This window comes from Microcebus murinus, chromosome 6, assembly GCF_040939455.1.
Source record: "Microcebus murinus isolate Inina chromosome 6, M.murinus_Inina_mat1.0, whole genome shotgun sequence".
In the NCBI taxonomy this organism is placed as follows: Eukaryota; Metazoa; Chordata; class Mammalia; order Primates; family Cheirogaleidae; genus Microcebus; species Microcebus murinus.
In genome coordinates, this window is record NC_134109.1 from 78,005,626 (window position 1) to 78,028,239 (window position 22,614).

At 34.5% G+C, this 22,614-nt stretch overlaps 1 protein-coding gene across 1 annotated transcript in view; it reads left to right on the top strand.

Moving 5' to 3' along the window:
* Positions 1-22,614, top strand: part of FAM98B (family with sequence similarity 98 member B) — a 37,562-nt gene that overhangs the window by 5,257 nt on the left and 9,691 nt on the right. Inside the window, exons 2-6 of the mRNA XM_076004237.1 lie at positions 9,414-9,559; positions 11,160-11,294; positions 15,508-15,686; positions 18,292-18,372; positions 19,257-19,373. Coding sequence (XP_075860352.1) covers positions 9,414-9,559; positions 11,160-11,294; positions 15,508-15,686; positions 18,292-18,372; positions 19,257-19,373 — 658 coding nt within the window. The remainder of the gene's footprint in view (positions 1-9,413; positions 9,560-11,159; positions 11,295-15,507; positions 15,687-18,291; positions 18,373-19,256; positions 19,374-22,614) is intronic.

Below are 22,614 nucleotides of genomic sequence, written 5' to 3' on the forward strand. Positions count from 1 at the left end.
CATAGTGTTTTCCATAGAGGTTGTATTAATTTACATTCCCACCATCGATGTATAAGCGTTCCCTTTTCTCACCATCTTTGCCAACATCTGTTATTTTTTCTTTTTAATAATAGCCATTCTGACTGATGTCAGATGATATCCCATTGTGGTTTTAATTTGCCTTTTTCTGATGATTACTAATGTTGAACATTTTTTATATGCTTTTTGACCATTTGTCCTTTTTTTTTTTTTTTGCAAAATGTCTATGTGTGTCCTTTGCCCACTTTTAAGGGGTTATTTGGGTGGTTTTTTGTTGTGGGTGTTGAGTTTGATTCCCTCGTGAATCAGTCCCTTGTCAGTGCATAGTTTGCATATGTTTTCTCCCATCCTGCAGGTTGTCTGTTCACTCTGTTGATTATTTCTTTTGCTGTGCGGAAGCTTTTTAGTTTAGTTAAATCCCATTTGTCTATTTTTGGTTTTATTGCTTGTGCTTTTGAGGTTTCAGTCATGAATTCTTTGCCTAGACTAGTATCCAGAAGAGTTTTCCATAGGTTTTCTTCTAGTATTTTTAAAAATTTTTTAATTATCATGGGTACATAATAGTTGTATATATTTATAGGGTATATGTGATATTTTTGATAAAAGCATGCAATGTGTCATGATCAAATTGGAGTAATTGGGGTATCCATCACCTCAAACATTTATTTCTTTGTGTTAGGAATTTTCTAATTCCACTCTTTTATTGATATTTACAGTATACCATAACTTATTGTTGACTTTGGTCATTTCGTTTTGCTGTCAAATATTATTCATTCCATCTAAGTATTTTACTATATTTTTGCACCCATTAACCATCTCCACTTTATTCACCCTTCTCTGATACCCTTCCCTGACATTCTACTCTGTGTCTCTGTGAGATCAATTATTTTAATATATATTTGGCTTCCACATATGACTGAGGACATGTGAGATTTGTCTTTCTGTACTTGGCTTATTTTATGTAACATAATATTCTACAGTTCTATCTATGTTGTTGTAAACGACAGAATTTTATTCTTTTTCATGGGTGAATAATATTCAGTTGTATATATGTACATTTTCTGTGTCCATTCACCCACTGATGGATATAGAGGTTGATTCCAAATCTTGGCTATTGTGAATAGTGCTACAATAAACATGGGAGTGCAGGTATCTTTTCAATATAATGATTTCCTTTTTTTTGGATATATACCCGGTGGTTGGATTGCTAGGTCATATGATAGTTCTATTTTTAGTTTTTTGAGGAACCTCCATAGTAGTTACACTAATTTACATTCCCACCAACAGGGTCTGAGCATTCTCCTTTCTTCACATCCTTACCAGCATTTGTTATTGACTGAATTTTTGGTAAAAGGCATTTTAACTGGGCTAAGATGATATCTCATTATAGTTTTGATTTGCATTTCTCTGACAATTAGTGATGTTGAGCATTTTTTTGTACACCTGTTGGCCATTTGTGTGTCTTCTTTTGAAAAATGTCTATTCAGATCTTTTGCCCATTTTTAATTGGGTTATTTTTCCTATTGAATTATTGGAGCTTCTTATATATTCTAGTTATTAATCACTTGTCAGATAGGTAGTTTGCAAATATTTTGTTCCATTCTGTGGTTTGGTCTCCTTATTGTATTGATTGTTTCCTTTGCTGTGCAGAAGCTTTTTAGGTTGATGTTATCCCATTTGTCCAATTTTGGTTTGGTTGGCTGTGCTTTGAGGGTATTACTCAAGAAGTCATTGCTCAGACCAATGTCTTGGGGCATTTCCCCAATGTTCTCTTTTAATAGAGAAGTGGAGTGGAGGATTTCCCTCTGACTGGGCTGGTCTGCATGCTCCCTCTGTGGGTGCTGGCAGAATTCTGTTCTGTGCTGTGTTCCTGTGAGTTTCAATGCAGTCCTACAATCACTTCACTCTCCTCCTAAGCAAAGATTCTCCACCCACCTCTGGCGGAGTACTGCTAAGGGATGGGGGAGGGGTGATGAAGGCATGACTGTCTTTCCTGCCCTCTTCAATGCCTCTTTAATTGGTATAATGTCAAAACTATGTACTGTGATCACTCACCCATCTTTGGTCCTTCTGAAAATGCTTTCTTGTGTGGATAGCTGTTGAATTTGGCGTTCCTGTGCAGGTATGATCACTGCAGGGTTCTATTCAGCCTTCTTGCTCCACCCACTCTTCTAGTATTTTTAAAGTTTCAGATCATACATTTAAGCTTTTAATACATTTTCATTTGATTTTTGTGTATGGTGAGAGACAGGGATCCAGTTTCATTCCTCTGCATATGGCAATCCAAATTTCCCAGTACTATTTATTGAAAACGGTGTCTTTTCCCTAGTGTGTTCTTGCAGACTTCATCAAAGATCAGTAAGCTGTAGATATGCAGCTTTATTTCTGAATTCTTTATTTTGTTTCATTGGTCTGTCTGTTTTTATACTGGTGACAATGCTGTCTTGGTTACTATAGCTTTGTATTAATAGTATAATTTGAAGTCAGGTAATGCAATGTGTCCAGCTTTGCTCTTTTTGCTTGAGATTGCTTTGGCCATTTGAGCTCTTTTTGTTTCCATAAGAATTTTAGGATTGTTTTTTCTAATTTTGTGAAAAATTATGTTGATATTTTAATAGGGATTGCTTTGAAATTGTAGATTGCCTTGGCTAATATGGTCATTTTGACTTCATTAATTCCTCCAAACCATGAACGTGGGACTTTCTACCCATTTGTTTTTGTCATCTATAATATTTTTCATTAGTGTTTTGTAGTTTTCCTTGTAGAGATATTTTACCTTTTTCAAATAAATGTATTCCTAGGTTTGTTTGAGTTTTTTTTTTGTTTGTTTTTTTAGTTATTATGAATGGGTTAAACTTCTTTATTTTGTTCTCAGCTTGATCATTATTGGTGTTTAGAAATGCTACTGATTTTTCATTTCTTTTCTTTTTTTTTGAGATAGAGCCTTGATCTGTCACCCTGGGCACAGCAGAACACACCTAGATTCATAAAACAAATATTATCAGACCTAAAGAAAGAAACAAATGCAGTGGCATCATCACTACAGGCACACACCACAATACCCAGCTAATTGTCTTGTCTTTTTTTTTTTTCAGTAGAGATGGGGTCTCCTTGTTGTTCAGGCTGGTCTCAAACTCCTGAGCTCAAGCAGTTCTCACATCTTAGCCTCCCAGAATGCTAGGATTACAGGTGTGAGCCATTGTGCCAGCCTGCTACTGATTTTTATGTTGATTTTTGTATCCTGCAACTTTGTTGAATTCACTTACAGAATCTAAGAATTTTTTTGGTGGAGTCTTTAGGGCTTTCTAGGTATAAAATCATGTTGCCAGTGAACAGAGGTAATGTGACTACCTCTTTTCCAATTTGGATGCCTTTTATTTCCTTTTCTTGTCTGATTGTTCTCACTAGGACTTCCAGTACTGTTGAATAGGAGTGATGAAAATGGTCATCCTTGTTCCAGTTCTTAGAGGGAGTGCTTTCAATTTTTCCCTGTTCAGTATGATGTTGGCTGTGAGTTTGTTGTAATTGGTCTTTATTATCTTGAGGTATGTTCCTTCTGTGCCTGGTTTGTTGAGGGTTTTTATTATTAAGGGATGCTGAATTTTATTGAATGCTTTTTCTGCATCTATTGTGATTTTCATATGGATTTTGTGCTTAATTCCATTTATGCAATGAATCACATTTATTGATTTGTGTATGTTGAACCATCCTTATGTCCCTGGAATAAAACCCACTTGATCATAGTGTATAATCTTTTTGATACTCTGTTGTTTCAGTTTCCTAGTATTTTGATGAGGATTTTTGCATCTATATTCATTAGGGATATTGATCTGTGGTGTGTGTTTGTGTTTTTTTTCCTCCTCTTGTCCTTGTCTGGTGTTAGTATTGTGGTGATACTGGCTTCATAGAATGAGTTAGTGAGGATTCTTTCTTCCTCTATTTTTTACAACAGTTTGGGAGGATTGGTACCACTTCTTTGTACATTTGGCATAATTTGGCTGTGAATCTATCTGGTGCTGGGCTTTTTTTTGTTGTTGTTGGGAGATTTTTTATTGATTTATCTCACTGATTGTTATTGGTCTGTTGAGGATTCCTTTTGCTTCCTGGTTCAATCTTGGGAGGTTGTATGTTTCCAGGAATTTGTCCATTTCCTCCAGGTTTTCTAGTTTATGAGCATAATACTCTCTGATGCTCTTTCGTATTTCTGTGGTGTCAGTTATAATGTCTCTTTTATTTTTAATTATGTTTATTTGGATCTTCTCTCTTCTTGGTTAGTCTAGCTAACTGTTTACCAATTTTGTTTATCTTTTCAAAGAACCAACTTTTTGTTTTATTGATAATTTATATTGGGTTTTTTGGTGTCTATTGCATTAAGTTCTACCCTGATCTTCATTATTTCTTTTCTTCTGCTAGCTTTGGCTTTTGTTTGTTCTTTTTTCTGCCTAGATCTTTGAGGTGTGACATTAGGTTGTTAATTTATGATCTCTGTATTTTTTTGGATATAAATAACACCATAAATTTCTTTCTTAGCATTGCATTTACTGTTTTCCAGAGGTTTTGGTATGTTGTGTCTATTTTAATTCATTTTAAAAAAATTTTACATTTCTGCCTTAATTTCATTGTTTACCCAAAGATTATTCAGGAACACATTGTTTAATTTCTGTGTATATGTGTAGTGTCTGAAGTTCCTTCTGGTGTTGATTTCTAGTTTTATTTCACTGTGGTATGAGAAGTTGGTTGGTATGATTTTGAGTTTTAAAAATTAGTAGGTACTTGTTTTGTGGCCTAACATATGGTTTATCTTAGATAATATTCTATGTGCTGATGAGAAGAATGTTTATTCTGCAGTTGTTGGGTAGAATGTTCTATAAATGTCAGATCCATTTGGCTTGAAGTCCAATTTAAGTCTTTTTATTGATTTTCTGTCTCAGTGATCTATCTAGTGCTGATTAGTGGGGTGTTGAAGTCCCCCACAATTATTGTATTTTTGTTTCTTTAGGTCTAATAATATTTATTTTATGAATCTAGGTGCTCTGGTGTTGGGTACATATATATTTTGGATTCTTATATCTGCTTGCTAAATTGATGACCTTATCATTATATAATGATTTCTTTGCCTTTTTTATTTTTGATTTAAAGTCTAGTTTATCTGATACAAGTATAACTACTCCTGCTCGCTTCTGGTTTTCATTTCTTGGAATATCTTTTTCAGTCCATATGTATCTTTATTTTCAGTCTATATGTGTCTTTACGGGTAAGGTGAATTTCTTGTAAGAAGCACATAGTTGGATAATTTTTTTTATCCATCCTGCTAATCTGTATCTTTCAAGTGGAGTATTTCATCCATTTATATTCAGGGTTAATATTGATATGTGAGGTTTTGTTTTTGTCATATTGTTAATTATCTAGTTTTATAAATTTGTTGCTTTTATTTTCTCTGTTGTTTGGTGGATTTCTGTCATGTTGCCATTTGATTCCTTTCTCGTCCTCCTTGGTGTAATTGTTTTATAAGACCTGTGATTTTGTACTTTCATGTATTTTTATGATGATGAATATTGATCTTTTGTTTCCATGTTTAGCACTCCTTTGAACATTTCTTTCCCTTAGCATTTGCTTATCTGGCAAAAACTTTATTTCTCCTTTATTTATGAAGCTTTTCTAGTTGGATATAAAATTCTTGTCTGACAGGTTTTTTTTTTTTTTTTAGCACTTTGAAAATAGCATCCCATTCTCTTCTGGTTTGCAAGGTTCCTGCTGAGAAGTGCGCTGTTAGTCTGATGGCATTTCTTTTATAGGTAACTAGATGCTTTTCTCTTGCTGATTTTAGAATTCTTTTCTTTGCATTGACTTTAGACAATCTGATCACTATATGGCATAGGGAAGTCCATTTTTCAATGTATTTTCCTGGGCTTCCTGTATCTAGATGTCTAAATCTCTTCCTCAATTATTTCTTTAAATAGGTTTTCCAAACTTTTTGCTTTTTCTTCTTCCTCAGGAATACTGATGACTCATAAGTTCGATTACTTTATGTCTCGAAGGCTTTGTTCATTCTTTTTTCTTTTTTCTCTATTTTTGTCTTACTAGATTAATTCAAAAGACTTGCCTTTGAGTTCTGAAATTCTTTCCTCTGCTTGGTGTACTCTGTTGTTGCAGTATTTTATAATTTCTTCAATGAATTTTTTATTTCCAGAAGTTCTGTTTGGTTTTTCTTTTTAAGATATCTATGTCTTTGGTAAATTTTTCATTCATATCCTGAATTGATTTTCAGATTTCTTTTTCATCTCATTGAGCTTCTTTACAATTAATAATTTGAATTCTTTATCTGGAATTTCGAGTATTTCTTTTTGGTTAGAATCCATTGCTAGAGAATTACTGTGTTCTTTTGGAGGTGTTATAGTACCTTGCTTTTTCATACATCTTGTATTATTATGCTGATTTCTTTGAATGTGGAGAAACAATTGCTTCTTATTTTTGAATTTACTTTCCCTGGAAGCAGGAATTTTTTTCTTGAGGATGTGACTGTGATGTACATGGAGTAAGGTCACTTGGCTTCACTTTTGAGTGCATTTAGTGGCTAAGACTGCATGATTTCCTTGGTTGTAAATAACCTCAGTGTGGTGGCTTTCTCAAATGCCATTTGTAGTAGCAGTGTACTAGGCAGGCGAATGAGATCATGTCTTTCTAAGTAGCTGGGTTAGCATGGGCAATGGGACAAGCTCTCTTGTTCCCAAGCACTGTGCACTTGTGTTAGTAGATGTTGTTATAATGGGCTGTGTGCGTCAACCTCCAGTCCAGTAGGTGGTGCTTGAAGATAGGAGCCAGCTGCAGTGGTAGCAGTAGGGTTTATCCAAGCCTCTGTTAACAGAGAAGTGCTAGGGAACCTGCAACCTTAAGGCTAGATGTGGCCTTCTAGATCCTTAAGTGTGGCCTTTTCACTGAATCCAAATTTTGCAGAACAGATCCTTTTATTAAAAGTAGTCCAGCAGAGAAAGATGAAGCTTTTCTTGCTCCATTTGGTACTTAAAAAAATCTTGAAATCAGAAAGCTTCAGGCCGGGCGCTGTGGCTCACGCCTGTAATCCTAGCTCTTGGGAGGCCGAGGCGGGCGGATTGCTCAAGGTCAGGAGTTCAAAACCAGCCTGAGCAAGAGCGAGACCCCGTCTCTACTATAAATAGAAAGAAATTAATTGGCCAACTGATATATATATAAAAAAAAAAAATTAGCCGGGCATGGTGGCGCATGCCTGTAGTCCCAGCTACTCGGGAGGCTGAGGCAGAAGGATCACTCAAGCCCAGGAGTTTGAGGTTGCTGTGAGCTAGGCTGACGCCACGGCACTCACTCTAGCCTGGACAACAAAGCGAGACTCTGTCTCAAAAAAAAAAAAAAAAAAAAAAAAAAAAAAAAAAAAAAAGAAAGCTTCAGGTTCCCCACCACTGGAAGCCGCTGGGCAAGCCTGCACTTTGGCTTCTCATTGGCAGGGTACGATCACCAGCCCTGAGGGGTTTGGAGTCTAGGCTCCTAGAGAAATGCCCAGGCAAGGAGTAGAGCAACTGCTGCTGTGCCAGGGTCTCAGCGCAGGAGGAGGGGGAGTGATCCTGCACCATAGCCAAGAGAGTGGGAGTGGGACATTCTCTCTCATGCCCTTGACCTGGTGGGGCTTAGCCACCAGTTTGTCTCTGTCATGCCCTTGACCTGGTGGGGCTTAGCCACCAGTTCCTTTCTAGTCTGTGTTGCTGCCACAATCTGTAAAACTCACTGCCTGGGTCAAAACCATGCTTTCCAGGCAAATCTGCTCTAGTCCTGTGAAGAGGGGAAGCCCTATTCTAGTGCCTGTGGCAAGAGCCCACATTTCACTTGTTTCTCAGTTTTGTCCCCTGCTTGAGACCCAGATCTCCAATCCCCAGCCCAAGTCTCTCTAATGCCAACAGCTGCTGCCAGCTTGCAAGATCCTACATAGCTTGATATGAACTAGGATTGAGAATGGCATCCTCCTCTCAGTACCCAGGTCTGGAAAAGTGGGTGAGATACTTCACAGAGTCCTTTCTTCTCACAGTCTCCTGGCTGCTCTTCAAGTTAGTTCCAGGGCTTAGGAAGGTCAAAGTGTTCTCCTGTGGCCTGCATTTCATGATTCCCTAGTGGGAGGGTGGATTGCAGAGAGACATTCACTCTCCCTCTTCTGTATTTGAGATTCACTCATGGTTTTCAGCCAGACCCCACCCACCACACTGCTTACCTTCTCTTTTCCAGTAGCTGAAATTTTATTTCACTTTTCTGTTGAACTCTCATGTTCCTTCTTGGAACCTTCTTGTGAATTAATGTAGTGTGAATCTTTACACAGTATTTTGCTTCTTCCATGTGAGTGAGGCATGCAGTTTTGGAAAAAAAATAGATAAAAATATCAAACAAAACAAGGTAAAAATCTGACAATTCTAAATTGAAATTGGAAATAGTAATATGAATTCCTGATGTGGTTTCTTTTAAAAAGGCATAGAAACAGTGACCAACTTTTGGTACCCGATCATGTACTCTGCATACCATTTAAAAGAATAAGGCGTTTTGGAGGAAAGCCCAATTACATGTCTAGGACAGGAACATCTTGTCATAGGAAACAAGGAAAGTATTCAAAGAACACCGGGGACAAGTCAAAGGGCTTATTGGCCTACATGAATGGGCTCCTACTAACCAGAGATAGAACAGTATGTGTCTCCAAATAATAATAACTGCAGTGGATTAAAACACATCAAATATGTTAATATCGATGAATTTATAATGTTAAAAAAGCTTGATTTTAGAAAGAACCATAGGAGTAGAAAACTGACATCTAATTCAATTAAGATTATATATAAAGTATTTTGAAAATTTAAATTTCTGATCAAATACAATTTATAAAAATGTTTAAAAGTATAAAATTATAAAATGGTTTAGGTTAAAATGATCTCATAAGTTCTTTTCTGCTTTAATTTTTTATTTGAAATTTGCATCTATACTTACTATAATTTTTATTATAACTAATATAAGGCTATTAAACTTTATGCTATATTTAACTTTGTGTTATTATGATATTTATCTTAAAATTGGTAGGTAATTTTATTGTGAAATGTGAATGTATAGTGAAAAAAAGCCAAATGTCAATTAAGTAGAGCAAATCAGTAAACAAATTTCTGGAAAAAGCCAAATAGTAAACACTTTAGGCTTTGCTGGCCATACCATCTCTATTACAATTACTCAGCTCTACCATTGTAGTATGAAAACAGCCATATACAGTCTGTAAATTAATACATTTATTGGCTGTGTTCCAATAAAATTTTATTTGTAAAAACAGGTAGCAGACCTTGATACAGATTATTGGACTTTTTTTGTTGTTTTTTTTTAAACCTTTATTTCTTTATTCCTAGGTACAAGGGACCACTGTTAGAAGAGCAAGCCCTTACTAAGGCAGCAGAGGGTGGACTATCTTCACCTGAATTTTCAGAGCTCTGTGTTTGGTTAGGCTCTCAAATAAAATCATTATGCAACTTGGAAGAAAGTATCACTTCAACTGGTATTGCCATTATGTTTTATTTACTTTTCTGTTTAATGATAAAATGAACTGATAATTTTTGATTTATAGTTTTATCAACAATGTGCACACAGTACAAAGAAAAATCACTAGTATTACAAAGAACTTCAATATGTGATACTAAAAATCTTTGGTTTAAAGGTTTATTAATCCAAAATTTATTTTTAAATGTGTTATAAAATGATAAGCAATTACTATTTATCTTCTGTCTTAACCTCAGTGTTGTTCTTTAGAAAAAGTAGAGTCTGAATTCAGTGATTTAAGAGTTTAATTTATGAAAGTTGTTCATGTTGAATTAAGGTGTTTTTTTTTTTTTTTAAATACATGTAATCCCAAATTTAAATTGTATTCCCACGCCTGTGACTAAGGACATGGACTCACATAGGAATACTTTTATTTTTAAAATACTGCCTTGCTAGCTCATAAAGCTTATTTAATTCATCACTATCTTGGTAACTGAGTCATAGGTCTTCATAGAATTTCAAATAATGTAATAAAATGAAAACTTAAAAATTATTGGGCATTTGTTACAGGGCAACATAGCTTTATTATTTTTTTAAAGAGATAGCGTCTCACTGTGTGGCTTAGGCTGGACTTGGACTCCTAGGCTCAAGTGATCCTCCTGCCTGAATCTCCAGAGTAGCTGGGACCACAAGTGGGAGCCACCAAACCTGGCCTATACTTATATTTAAATTGTTTTTTTTCCTTGCCAAATTTAACAGAATTCACTTGAAGCAAAGTAAAATAATCTGAATTCCAAACATTGACACAAATTCCTACATAATTGTATTATAAAATAGACATAAGCAGGGAGGCTCAGTTAAATGATTGCATTTATTATCTGAACATACAGAAACACAATAGAAATAGATTATTTGCTCTGAAGTCAATTAATAACTGTAGCCATAAATAATGCTTTTAATATTTTAGTTGCTAACATATTTCCAGCTTATCTGCTTTTATGGAGAGTCCAGTGGAAGAGATTTGTCAGGGATTTAAATATAAAAATATTTAAAATCTCATTAGATACTTATGTTTTTAAATTGATGTCTCTGTTTTAAAATTTGTGTCACTTTCTGTATGTAGAAATGTTTTGGTTACCTTTAAGCTTTGAATCACACATCTAAGGATTTAATATGAAAGTAAAAATTTAGAGCCGGGCGCGGTGGCTCACGCCTGTAATCCTAGCACTCTGGGAGGCTGAGGCGGGCGGATTGCTCAAGGTCAGGAGTTCGAAACCAGCCTGAGCGAGACCCCGTCTCTACTAAAAATAGAAAGAAATTAATTGACCAACTAAAAGTATATATACAAAAAATTAGCCGGGATGGTGGTGCATGCCTGTAGTCCCAGCTACTTGGGAGGCTGAGGCAGAAAGATCGCTTGAGCCCAGGAATTTGAGGTTGCTGTGAGCTAGGCTGACGCCACGGCACTCACTCTAGCCTGGGCAACAAAAGTGAGACTCTGTCTCAAAAAAAAAAATTTAGAATTGAATATAAAATTTGAATAAACTAGTAGTAGATTTTTATAGTGTCAGTTATATGGTAAATACTCAGTAAATGTTTTATGATTTTCCTTTTTTAAGGGAGAGATGATCTAGAGAGCTTCCAGCTTGAAATAAGTGGTTTTTTAAAAGAAATGGCATGTCCGTATTCTGTACTCATATCAGGAGATATTAAAGACCGTTTAAAAAAGAAGGAGGACTGTTTGAAACTTCTATGTAAGTTACCTTTCCTTGAACATTTAAATGCATATATTTGATCTGATTTTTGTTATTCTCAAGTCAAAATTTATGCAGTTTCATTAATGAAGCATTAGACATTTTGTATATTAAAAATGTTTTAATATTGACTGAAAATATGAAGATATTTCAGATATTTTCATAGAACATAGTAAAAAGTTCTAGTATACCCACTGACACTTGTGATTTATTTGACCAATATAAAATGCCCTGTGTTTGTGATTTATATAGTACTTCAGAAATTTTTCCATCACCTAATCTATTCTCATAGTGTTTATGACTATATGGCTAAAGTTGATGATCTCCAAAGTTCAATTTAATCTTAAAACTCTCTGAAACTAGGCTAAGTGGATTATTATATCTTATTTTTGGTGATAGGCACTGCATGATAGTTTGTTCAGAAATATTTATTGATCACCTACTCTTGTACCAGGAACTGCTCTAGATACTAGGGATATACCATTAAAAAAAAGAGATAAAAGAGTACCTAAGTTTGGCCTGTTTTCATCAGGGAGGGATTCAGAGTATAGATTACTCTGTATTCAAACAGTTACCATAAATAATAGATCCATTTGTTTGTATTGGGTCCTTTCAAATTATTTTTACTTCAGTTTAATTTTATTCTATTTATAAAGTTCTAGGGACAGTGGCCATTTTTCTAACATCTTCTGTTTTTGAAAATTTCTATTGTAGGTTGTACCATTTATAAAAAGATCCCGTGTGACATATTCCTCCTAGTCTTTAGTGTTAGTAACGTTTGTTTCATTAAAGTGGAAATTGTGTGTGTGTGTGTGTGTGTGTGTGTGTGTGTGTGTGTATGCATGTGTTTAGTGGCAATAGAAGTGTTGGCATTTAAATTATCTTGTGTTTTGAGGGAGCATAAAAGTGATGTCCCTTCCCCCCCAACCCCCCCAGTTCTTATACTGTTTCTCAATCTTCCTCACATTTGGTTTGAGTCACTGATTTAATGAACCACTATTATTAACGGGAGGTCACAGTAACCCTTAAGTATGTTGGGACAGAAGAACCTAGGAAGTACCAGCCTAGAGGAACTCGTATACTCTTATTGTCAGTCAATGAGAACTAAGTAATTCATCATGGTTCCCTTTTTGCCTTAGCTGCTAAGAAGCTCAGCAATAATAGTGATATTAATTTCTGGTACAAGTAAAAATAAAGAAGAGATATAAGATATAAAAACAGTTGATATAGTTATTTCTGATTATAAAAATTCATCTCTGGGAGGGTAGTGAAGGGGAGTTAGTGTTTAATGAGTACAGAATTTCAGTTGGGAAAAATGAAAAAGTTGTAGAGATGGGTGGTGGTGCATAACAGCATCAATATATTTAATGCCACGGAGCCGTACACTTAAAAATGGTTAAAATGGTAAATTTTATATGTCCTTATCTTAGAAATCTTAGAAAGTAGATAAAATATAAAGAAGAAAAGCATTTATAATCTCACTCTCTAGAGAGAATCATGAATAACTTTTTGGTATACTTCCTTTCTCTTTTCTGTGTACACACACACACACACACTCAAATAAGATTGAGGTCCTGTTATAGATGCAATTCCTTCTCTTCTTCATTATTGTCCTCCTCTTTGTTTCCCCATCACTTAATATTTTTTGAATAAATAATTTAAAATGGCTACATAACATTTTATGTTACCAACATAACATTTTTATTTAATAGACTTCAAATTTGGAGGTATCTGGATTTTTTTCCCTATTTTAAAATAATTTCTTTCTTTATATTGTTGGTTACTTTTATTTAGACAAAGATTATGAACATTCGCAATATCTCTTATCTACATATGTATTGCCATATTTTGCTCTAGAAAGGTTATAACAATTCACAATCTTACCAGCATTTATTTCTTCTTATCTTTAGTTTGACTGTTTTAATCATATTGGCATAATAAGCTTCTTCATGTTATTCTTGGAAATGTTTGCAACATGTATAAAATAAAAAGGGCCAAATTCCTTACTGTGTGAAGAGCTTTTATAAATCAAGAGGAAAAGAGAAAAACTCACTGGAAAAATGTGTAAAGTACTAAGGACATGAACATGGATGCTACAGAAAAAAAGTTTAAAAAAAATTGCTTCTGGCATGAAAAGATGCACAGTATTACTAAAAGAGTTACAAATATAAAATGACAGGATACCATTTTTTATTATACTTATCAGGCTAGGAAAGACCAATAATAACAACAAAATGTCATAATACAAGTTTGGGGGAATAAGCATGTAAATATTCTCATATACTACAAGCAGTAGACTATGGTGGGAGAATAACTTGTACAACCTTAAGGAGTGTATATTTTTAATGTTACAGTTAAAATTCACCTGCCTTTTGACTTGGTAATTCTGTGTCTAGGAATATATATCTATTCCCCTAAGTGTACAAAGATATATGAAAAGGATGTTCATTATTACACTGTAGTAGCAAAAAAACTAGAAACCTGAGTGTGCATAAATAGAAGTGGTACGTTTATGCAGTAATATCACTAGATAGCTATTAGAAAGAGTGAGATTAGACTGGTCTGATACGGAATGATCTCTGAGATATGTTGGTAAATAAAAAACACATCGAACATTTATAGTATGCTCTTTATATAAAAGAAACAAAAGCTTATAGATGGTGAATATGTGTACTGAATATATACACACATATATGCCGATTTTAAAAGATACCCAAGAAACTAATAATAGTGATTGCCTCTGGAGAGGGAGTGTCTAAGGATCTGTGATGGGAAGAAGACTTACTTTTTCCCTATATTATTTACTGCCAGTATGGATTAATATCTTAAATAGACTAAACTGTGCCATTATGTAGAGAGAAAGCTTGTTTCCATAGAGCAAAGGTAGACTTCAGGTAAGGTGTTATCCAAAATATAAATTTTTCAAGAACTGATAATCTGTTTTAATGAGGTTTCTAGGTCAGAGGAACCTTAGCATAGTCCTCATGAGCAAAGTTTGATAGAGATTGATCTTAACTTTTTGGTACTTGGCTCTTTAGATTGTCATGTGTAGATTGTGTGAGAAAGTCTGTAAATAAGTGGCTCTCAGTCCTGCCTGCCAATGACAATCACCTTGGGTCTAAAACAGACCATGCAGATGCCCAACTCCTACTTCAGATCTATTGGCTCAGCATCTCTGAGAATGGGACCCTGGCACCTGTACTTTCAAACAATTTTTTAGGTATTTCTTCTGCTTAGCTGAAGTTAAAACTGCTATATTAAGTTGGGCACACGTGTGTGTTTTAGATAATTTTAAACAAATAAAAAAATCTTAACTGTAGTGCAAAGTTAATTTAAAGCAAGACTATAACCATGTAAGAATTTTGAGTAATTTTCTTAAATATGGCTGTTGAAAGAATTAAATGAAATGGTGAAAGTAAAGGGACATGTAAATAAACAGCTTGAGGTGATCTTTCCTGACTTAAATTGCTCTGCTTATAGATCACTTAGAGCTGTGTTTCCCCCCTGTCCTGAGCACTTTGTACATATGAGAGAGAATATTTTACCACGGTCTTATATATTCTTATACATTCTTGAATTGTTGATTTGCTGGTGAATCTCACCTACTGGGTTTTAAACGCTTTGAATGTGTCTCTAATTTGACTTTGCATCCCCATTGTCTACCCGGTGCCTGGCTCAGAATAGGCCCTTGGTAAATATGTACTTAGTGAATAGCAATCTAGATCATTTAATATGTTAATTAAAATGAAACTGAAATCAGCTAGTGTAAAATTAAGGAGAATGAAATGAGCCATTCATTTATTCTCTGATAGTATTAAATAAATGTATTTTAGTTAAACCTCTGTAGGTAAAGTAGGTGAAAGTGAAGCTGCTGTTACAGGTGCCTGGATCCTTATGTGCTTAACTCTAGTGGGAACTTCTCAGGCTCCTCCAATGTGAAAAACAATCAACCATTTAAAGTATAGCATAAATACATTTATTTTTGAGTATCTACTTTATATAGCTTTAGTTAATTTTTTTTTCTCGTCTCATTTTAAAGTTTACAGCGTTCTACAACTGTTACTGCTCTTTCGATTTTCTAAGTTGGTATTGCTATTGGTGTTCTTAATATTTGTTTTCAGTGAATAATTTCAGTGAAATATTTCAAGAAATTCTTGTGCATGTATTAACATTTGATTTTCTCTTTATTATTTCTCTTTATTCTTTGTTATAGTATTTTTAAGTACAGAACTTCAAGCCTCACAGATATTACAGAACAAGAAATGTAAAAATTCTCAATTAGATAAAAATAGTGAAATTCATCAGGAAGTTCAAGCTATGTGTGATACCCTTGGTGTACCCAAGTCAACAACTTCTGACATTCCACTTATGCTAAACCAAGTGGAATCAAAGGTATAATATTTGTTTTACTTTTTAATTTCTAAAAAATTCAACTAAATGCTAAATGTAAATGTTACATTAAAAATGAAAATATACCCTTTAAGTGATATACATTTCATTTCTTGAGAAATTTATTTTATGTAAACTGAATTTTGGATTTGAGCTTAATATACATGTGACCTAATTTGTCTAAAGCTAATGTTCAGGAATCAAATCTTAGTGAGTGAGTGCCCTTAGACTTTGCTAGGGTTTGCCATGATAGAAATCATTTTGCAAATTTAAGGATCACTTTCCTAACCAGGATTATAATAAAGTGTGATGAAAGAAGCAATGTTATCTATCCTACAAAGTCAAAAGGCAAACTATTCTTTTTTAATGGATGTTAATATTAATAGAATTGCAATGTGGTTTATTTGGCAGTGAGCATGCATGGTTTCTGGTGGATAAGTGTTTAGTGAATATGTATTGTGTAGAGAATGGATGATGAATGTATGAGTGTCCTAGTGGAATAGTTAAAAACAACCACAAACTGTGTACTTCATGCATCTAAAAAGATTTTTTTTTAAATTAATGAAGTACCCTTGCTCCCAGTTGAGCCATGTATTAGAGAGCATGCTACTCTTGCAGACCGAATTCTGGCCTTGTTCCTAGGTTTCATCTGTTAAATATGGAGTCCTATAGGGAAATAATATAAGATCTATTGTAAAGGAAAATAAAATTTTCCTAACCCTCAAGAATTGGTACTATAACTCCATTTTTAGACACATTGCCTTAATTAAATCCTTGTTCAATAAAGATCTCTTTTGCATTGATAGTTAATGAACCAGAAAATAATATTTGTCTTAATGAATGTAAGAGAATTTTATTATTAAGATGAAAACAGAATATTAAAATTTTATTTTTTAGAACTTGCAAACCAGAGAATAAGTCTGTGAATCTTATGAAAAATGAAAAACATTTCTCTAGAGTTAATTTACCTTCAGAATATTTGCCTCCTTTCCTCTGGATTAAGAATGATCTGGGGTTGGTTAAAATTTCTGGAACCATTTCATATTGAGATGGATTTCTGGGCTCTTCCTAATCTTCCAGTGCTTGCACATATTGATCCAAAAGAGTCTTTTTCCTTTTATTGTTTTCAGTAATTATTAACAACATCTCAAATCCTTTTCCTTACTTGAAGCAGGCTGTAAGGCCTATGTTCAAATACTGGCAGACTATAATAAGTAATTCTCAAACTTATTAAAACTGTTATCTAATGTTGAAATTGTAGGAATGGAGCTGAATGTGATTATATGTAAGAACCTATAGATATGCATTAAGAATTCCTCGAGTGAGGAGTTACAGCTAACACTTTTAGCAATATATGAAGTAATATAAAATTGGAGATATTTAAAATAGTTAAGGAATCCACAGAAATGATCTGTTTTAAGAAAATAAGTTAGTTCCTTAAAATAGTTGAGGAATCCACAGAAATGATCTATTTTAAGAAAGTTGGTTCCTTAAAATATATAGAAATTGTTTGAGTATAGTAAGTATTTCACTGTTATAGAGGTAGATTTGCTATGAAACTACTAAAGCTTATTAATTAAGCTTTGGAGAGCCTCATTTGCACCAGTTCTTTCTAAGCTACTTTTTTTTTTTAAATATCTTTCTCAAAATAAAATCATGCCATAAAATTCACTCATTTTAAGTGTATAATTTAGTGAATTTTAGTATATTTATAGAATTGTACAACACATCACCAAAATCTAATTTTAGAACATTTCCATCATTCTCAAAAGAAACCTTGTGCCCATTTACAGTTGCTTTCCATTACCATGCCAGTGTCCAAGCTAATTTTGAATTCTTTTTCTTAAAGAGAGCCTCCAGTATTAAAGATGATTCATACTTCTCTAAATCTGAATTGTTCCTGATTGTTTCCCCTGGTTACCTTATTTATTTATTTATTTAGCTAATGAAGGATTCTCCCATAGGAGAGTAAATTATTGTTACTGGAATGCCCTCTGATAATGCTAAAGGAAAAGTAAACACCTAATATCTTGTTTACCAAAATAAAAATATTTCAAATAATTTAAATTTGTGACTTTGCAAAGGTAAGGAAAGTGTGTATGTGATGACTGTAATTGACTATAATTATTCCCTTCTGTTGTCTTGCTGAATAATGAAACCAGATTGTATACAACTGGAATATGTACATAGTATTATTTGAGAAAAGTCATTGTGCTGATGGTCAAAGGTTTAGTATCCCTCTTGAAAATTTTCCAGGAAGAGTGCCATTTTAAGTAGAAACTCCAAAATTATTTCCTTAAGTCACAGATTCTCATAGTAGAAACTTATAATAGGTACTTCTTCAGTTATCTATGTACATTATTTCTTATTTTGTAAAAGAAGGTGTTCTGTAACTTGATTGAATGCATTTAGTGCTTTTTTTGAAAAATATATTCTGTTATTCCATAGTGTAGTAAATTTCTTTCCTGGTGTATGAAGGTATATTTTAATTATTTCACTTAACATTTTATTAGTACTTACTTTCTAGTGTTCAGAACCGTACTTTAAACAAGAATAAGATTGTTTTAAATTAGGGATATACATTTTCACATCTTTTATTTACTTTTAGGTGAAAGATATTCTCTCAAAAGTCCAGAACAATCATGTGGGAAAGCCACTGCTGAAAATTGATTTAAATCCGGAACAGGCGGTAAATCCCCTTCTTATTAGTTTTATGTAATTAAATTAGTGAGTATGACTTAATTTTATAAATGAACATCTAGATTTTATAGTATGTAGCATGCATGTGTTATTTTTGAGAATTAAAATGGATTGATATTCTGAAATAATATGTCCTAACATTTCTTCAATCAAATTATTAATTTAAAAAACACCTGGCCAAGAATATTTATAGTCCCCAATATTTTAGCACAGTTGTGATTCGAAGAGCATAGTGTCTCAAAGCCATAAGATGAGAAGTTACTGGTATTTTCTATCCTTATTAGTCCAGACTACTTAGCAAGTAAATGTTTTATTTATTTTACTTATTTATTTATTTTTGAGACAGGGTCTTGCTCTGTTGCCTGGGCTAGAGTCCCTTGGCCTCAGCGTAGCTCACAGCAATCTTAAGCTCCTGGGCTCAAGTGATACTCCTGGCTCAGCCTCCAAGTAGCTGGGATTATAGGCACATGCCACCATACCTGGCCAATTTTAGCAGAGACAGGGTCTTGCTGTTGCTCAGGCTGGTCTCAAACTCCTGACCACAAGTGATCCTCCCACCTCAACCTCCCAGAGTGCTAGGATTACAGGTGTGAGCCACCTTGCCCAGCTGTAAATGTTTTATTTGAATTAACATGTTTGATGGAAGATAACTCTACCAGTAGTAGAGTTTAATTTATATGTTTAATATCTTCTGAATATCATAAATGTTCTATCAAATACTCTATTTAAATATTTTTATTCTAATGTCTCATGGGATCAGAAAAGGGTCATCAAGTACAGTATCTTTTGAATCAGTAGCAAGTATTTGCCACAGCTTTCAAATTTCTGTGCAGAATGAAAAAAATCTATGATTTTTGTTTCCAAATGCTTTAGCAACAGTTGGAAAGAATCAATGATGCTCTTTCCTGTGAATATGAGTGCCGCCGGCGAATGTTAATGAAACGACTAGATGTGACAGTACAGTCCTTTGGATGGTCTGATAGAGCAAAGGTAAGGCTGTTTTCCCATTTGTGTCCTGTAGGTGGTAGCCTGTGACAGCCCTTCAGGCTTGCTTATCTGTTATTATGTAACTATGCCACATTTGCACTTTATCACTATCTGAACCGCATACCTAGGCCAACTACTGGTCTTATGTGCTAATCTCAGTCTTATATAAATCCTTGTTGCAAATCACTTAATTTCTCCCCAAATCTGTGACATTTATTTTAAACTCATAGGTGTTGTGATTTATGCCAGGATATGCATAAAAGAAGGAGCATCACGTGAGGTAGTGACATAAATACAGTGAACAACTTATATCAAGAAAGCAGGGTATAGGAATAGTACTGATGCCAGAAGGTCTTTTTTCAAAAGTGTCCTTAAGGCTGGATGAATGTGGAGTACGTTTCAGTTGAAGAGGGGGTTGGGAGTTGGGGGCATTCCTAGTGAATTTCATCAGATAGCTTTCTAGAGATCTGGTCTCCCATTGCTCCCATTTTATACTTTAATCCAGGCGTCCTCAAACACATGCCGCATGCTGCCTGCCTAGGACATTTATCTGGCCCGCTGGGTGTTTTTGCCGCTGCTACCTGTCCTGCTTAGCAGCCGACTCATCCCAGGCCCACAGTGTGTACTCTCCAACAGTCTGAGGGACAGCCCCCTTTTTAAAAAGTTTGAGGACCCCTGCTTTAATCTGTATCAGGCTTAGTTTCAGATCACCTCCCACCCCTGCCTACCTCAGCATGCATTATAGCTTTGAAACTCTTTGGGCAGTAAGTTGGGACGATTATAAGGCTTCCCCTCATTCAGGGATCACTGTCCTGTGTTCCTTGATGTCCAGTGTCTTAAAATCATTGGTTCACATGGGTTGTTCAGTTTTTCAGTTGCTTTAGGTAGGAGCATAAATCTGGTTCCTTTTACTCTATCTTGACTACAAGTAGAAGTTCAGGTATTATTATTATTATTACATATTTTGGATTAACTGGGCAGTTCTTATGCCCCATGTTGTATCAGTTGGGGTCACTTATGCAGCTTCATTCAGCGGGTCCCTGGGCTGGGCAGGAACATCCAACATGGTTGTCTTACATGACTGGGTTCTTGGTGCTGACTCTCTGTTGTGCTGCTTCCATTCTCCTCTTGGCTTTCACATGATCTCTATTTCCATGTAGTGTCTTGTATTAGTTTCCTGTGGCTGCTATAACAAATTACCACAAATTTAGTAGCTTAAACAATACAGATTTATTCTATTACAGTCTGGAGATCAGAAGTCCTTGGCAGAGTTGCATTCCTCCCAGATGCTTTAAGGAAGGAAGAATCTGTTTCCTTACATTTCCTAGCTTCTAAATGCTACTTTCATATTTTGGCTCTTGGCCACATCTTCTATCTTCTAAGCCAGTAGCATCTAAGATCTTCTAGTCATTCTTTGCTTCCATTGTCACATTGCCTTCTTTTGTCTCTGACACTCTTGTCTCTCTCTTGTAAAGATCCTTGTGATTATTTTCAGCCCACCCAGATAATGCAGGATAATCTTTCCATCTCAAGATACTTAACTTAATCACATCTACAAGGTAATATTCACAGGTTCTAAGAATTAGCACGTAGAAGTCTTGGGGAGGGTCATGTGACCTATAGGTGTCTCATCTCCCTTTCTAATTGAATTTTATTTATTTATTGCATTAAATTTCTGCAATATGATAACATGCTTAGTTTTATTTTTAAATATTATTTTAAAAATTAGGTCTTCTAATGGGTTCTCCATTTTCTATGTGCGTTCCCTCTCAGAAACTTGTATCCTCTTACTGCAATTTGGGCTGTTTGCGTGGCTATCCTTGACTACTCCACTATTTTTTGGATCCCCTGGTCTGTGCTTTCATTGTTTTTCTCCTCATTATACTATAGGAAATGTACAAGTAACTTCCTCAAAGGGTACATAGGAGGTGATTTTTCTGAATCTCCTGGCATTTTGAAAATGTGTATTTTGCTGTCACATTTGATTGAGAGTTTAGATAATTATAAAATCCTAGGTTGAAAACATATTGAAAGCATTGCTTCATTGTTTTTAAGCATTTAGTGCGGCTGTTAAGAAAACTGATGACATTCTCTGTCTTTTTGAGTGACCTTTTATTTTGGGGGCTCTTTTCTCTATCCTTGGAATTCTGAATTTTCACAATATGTGTTGAAGTGGGTCTTTTCATTCATCGTACTAAACACTAGGTGGACCTTTCAATCTGTAGATTTTCTTAGCTTTCATATTTTTCTTTATTAATTTCTCTTTTTTTTTTATTTGTTCTCTGTTTCTGAAACTCTTGTTAGTCAGATATTGGACATCCTAGATGATAGATCCACTTAAGTTGTTTTATTTTTTTCTCTCGTTTTTTGTCTCTTTCTGTTTTTGATTCACTTTTTTGGATGTCCTCAACTTTATTTTGTGCTTGGTGTTGAATTTTTGTATCTGCATTTTTGAAATTTTCATTAATGCTTTTTAAAAATGAGTTTTTTTAGAAAGAATTTTAATTTCCAAAATATTAGGGAGTACAAGTGTTCTTGTTACATGGATGACTTGTATAATGCTTAAGTCAGGGCTTTTAGTGTGCCTGCCACCAGAATAGTGTACATTGTACCCAATAGGTGAGTTTTTATCCCTCAATTTCCTCCCTCCTCCCCCTTTCTTAGTGTACAATGTCTTTTACACCACTTTATGATCATGTGTACTCATCATTTAGCTCCCACTTATTAGTGAGAACATATGGTGTTTGTTTTTCCATTCCTGAGATACTTAGGATAATGTTCTCCAGTTCCATTCAGGTTGCTGCAAATGACATTATTTCATTCCTTTTTATAGCTGAGTAGTACTCCATGGTATATATTATATACCACATTTTCTTTATCCACTCATCAATTGATAGGCTCTTAGGCTTTGCAGTTGTCAGTTGTGCTGTGATAAGCATTCTGGTACAGGTGTCTTTTTGATATAATGACTTCCATTGGGTTTATACCCAGTAGTGAGATTGCTGGGTAGAATGGTAGGTCTACTTTTAGTTCTTTGAGGAATTTCCATACTGTTTTACAGAGATTGTACTGATTTACAGTCCCATCAACACTGTATAAGGGTTCCTTTTTCACCACATCAACACCAACATGTTGTTTTTGATTTTTTAATCCCATTCTGATAGGAGCAAGATGGTATCTCATGTGATTCTAATTTGCATTTCCCTGATGATTAGTGATGTTGAGCATTTTTTCATATGTCTGT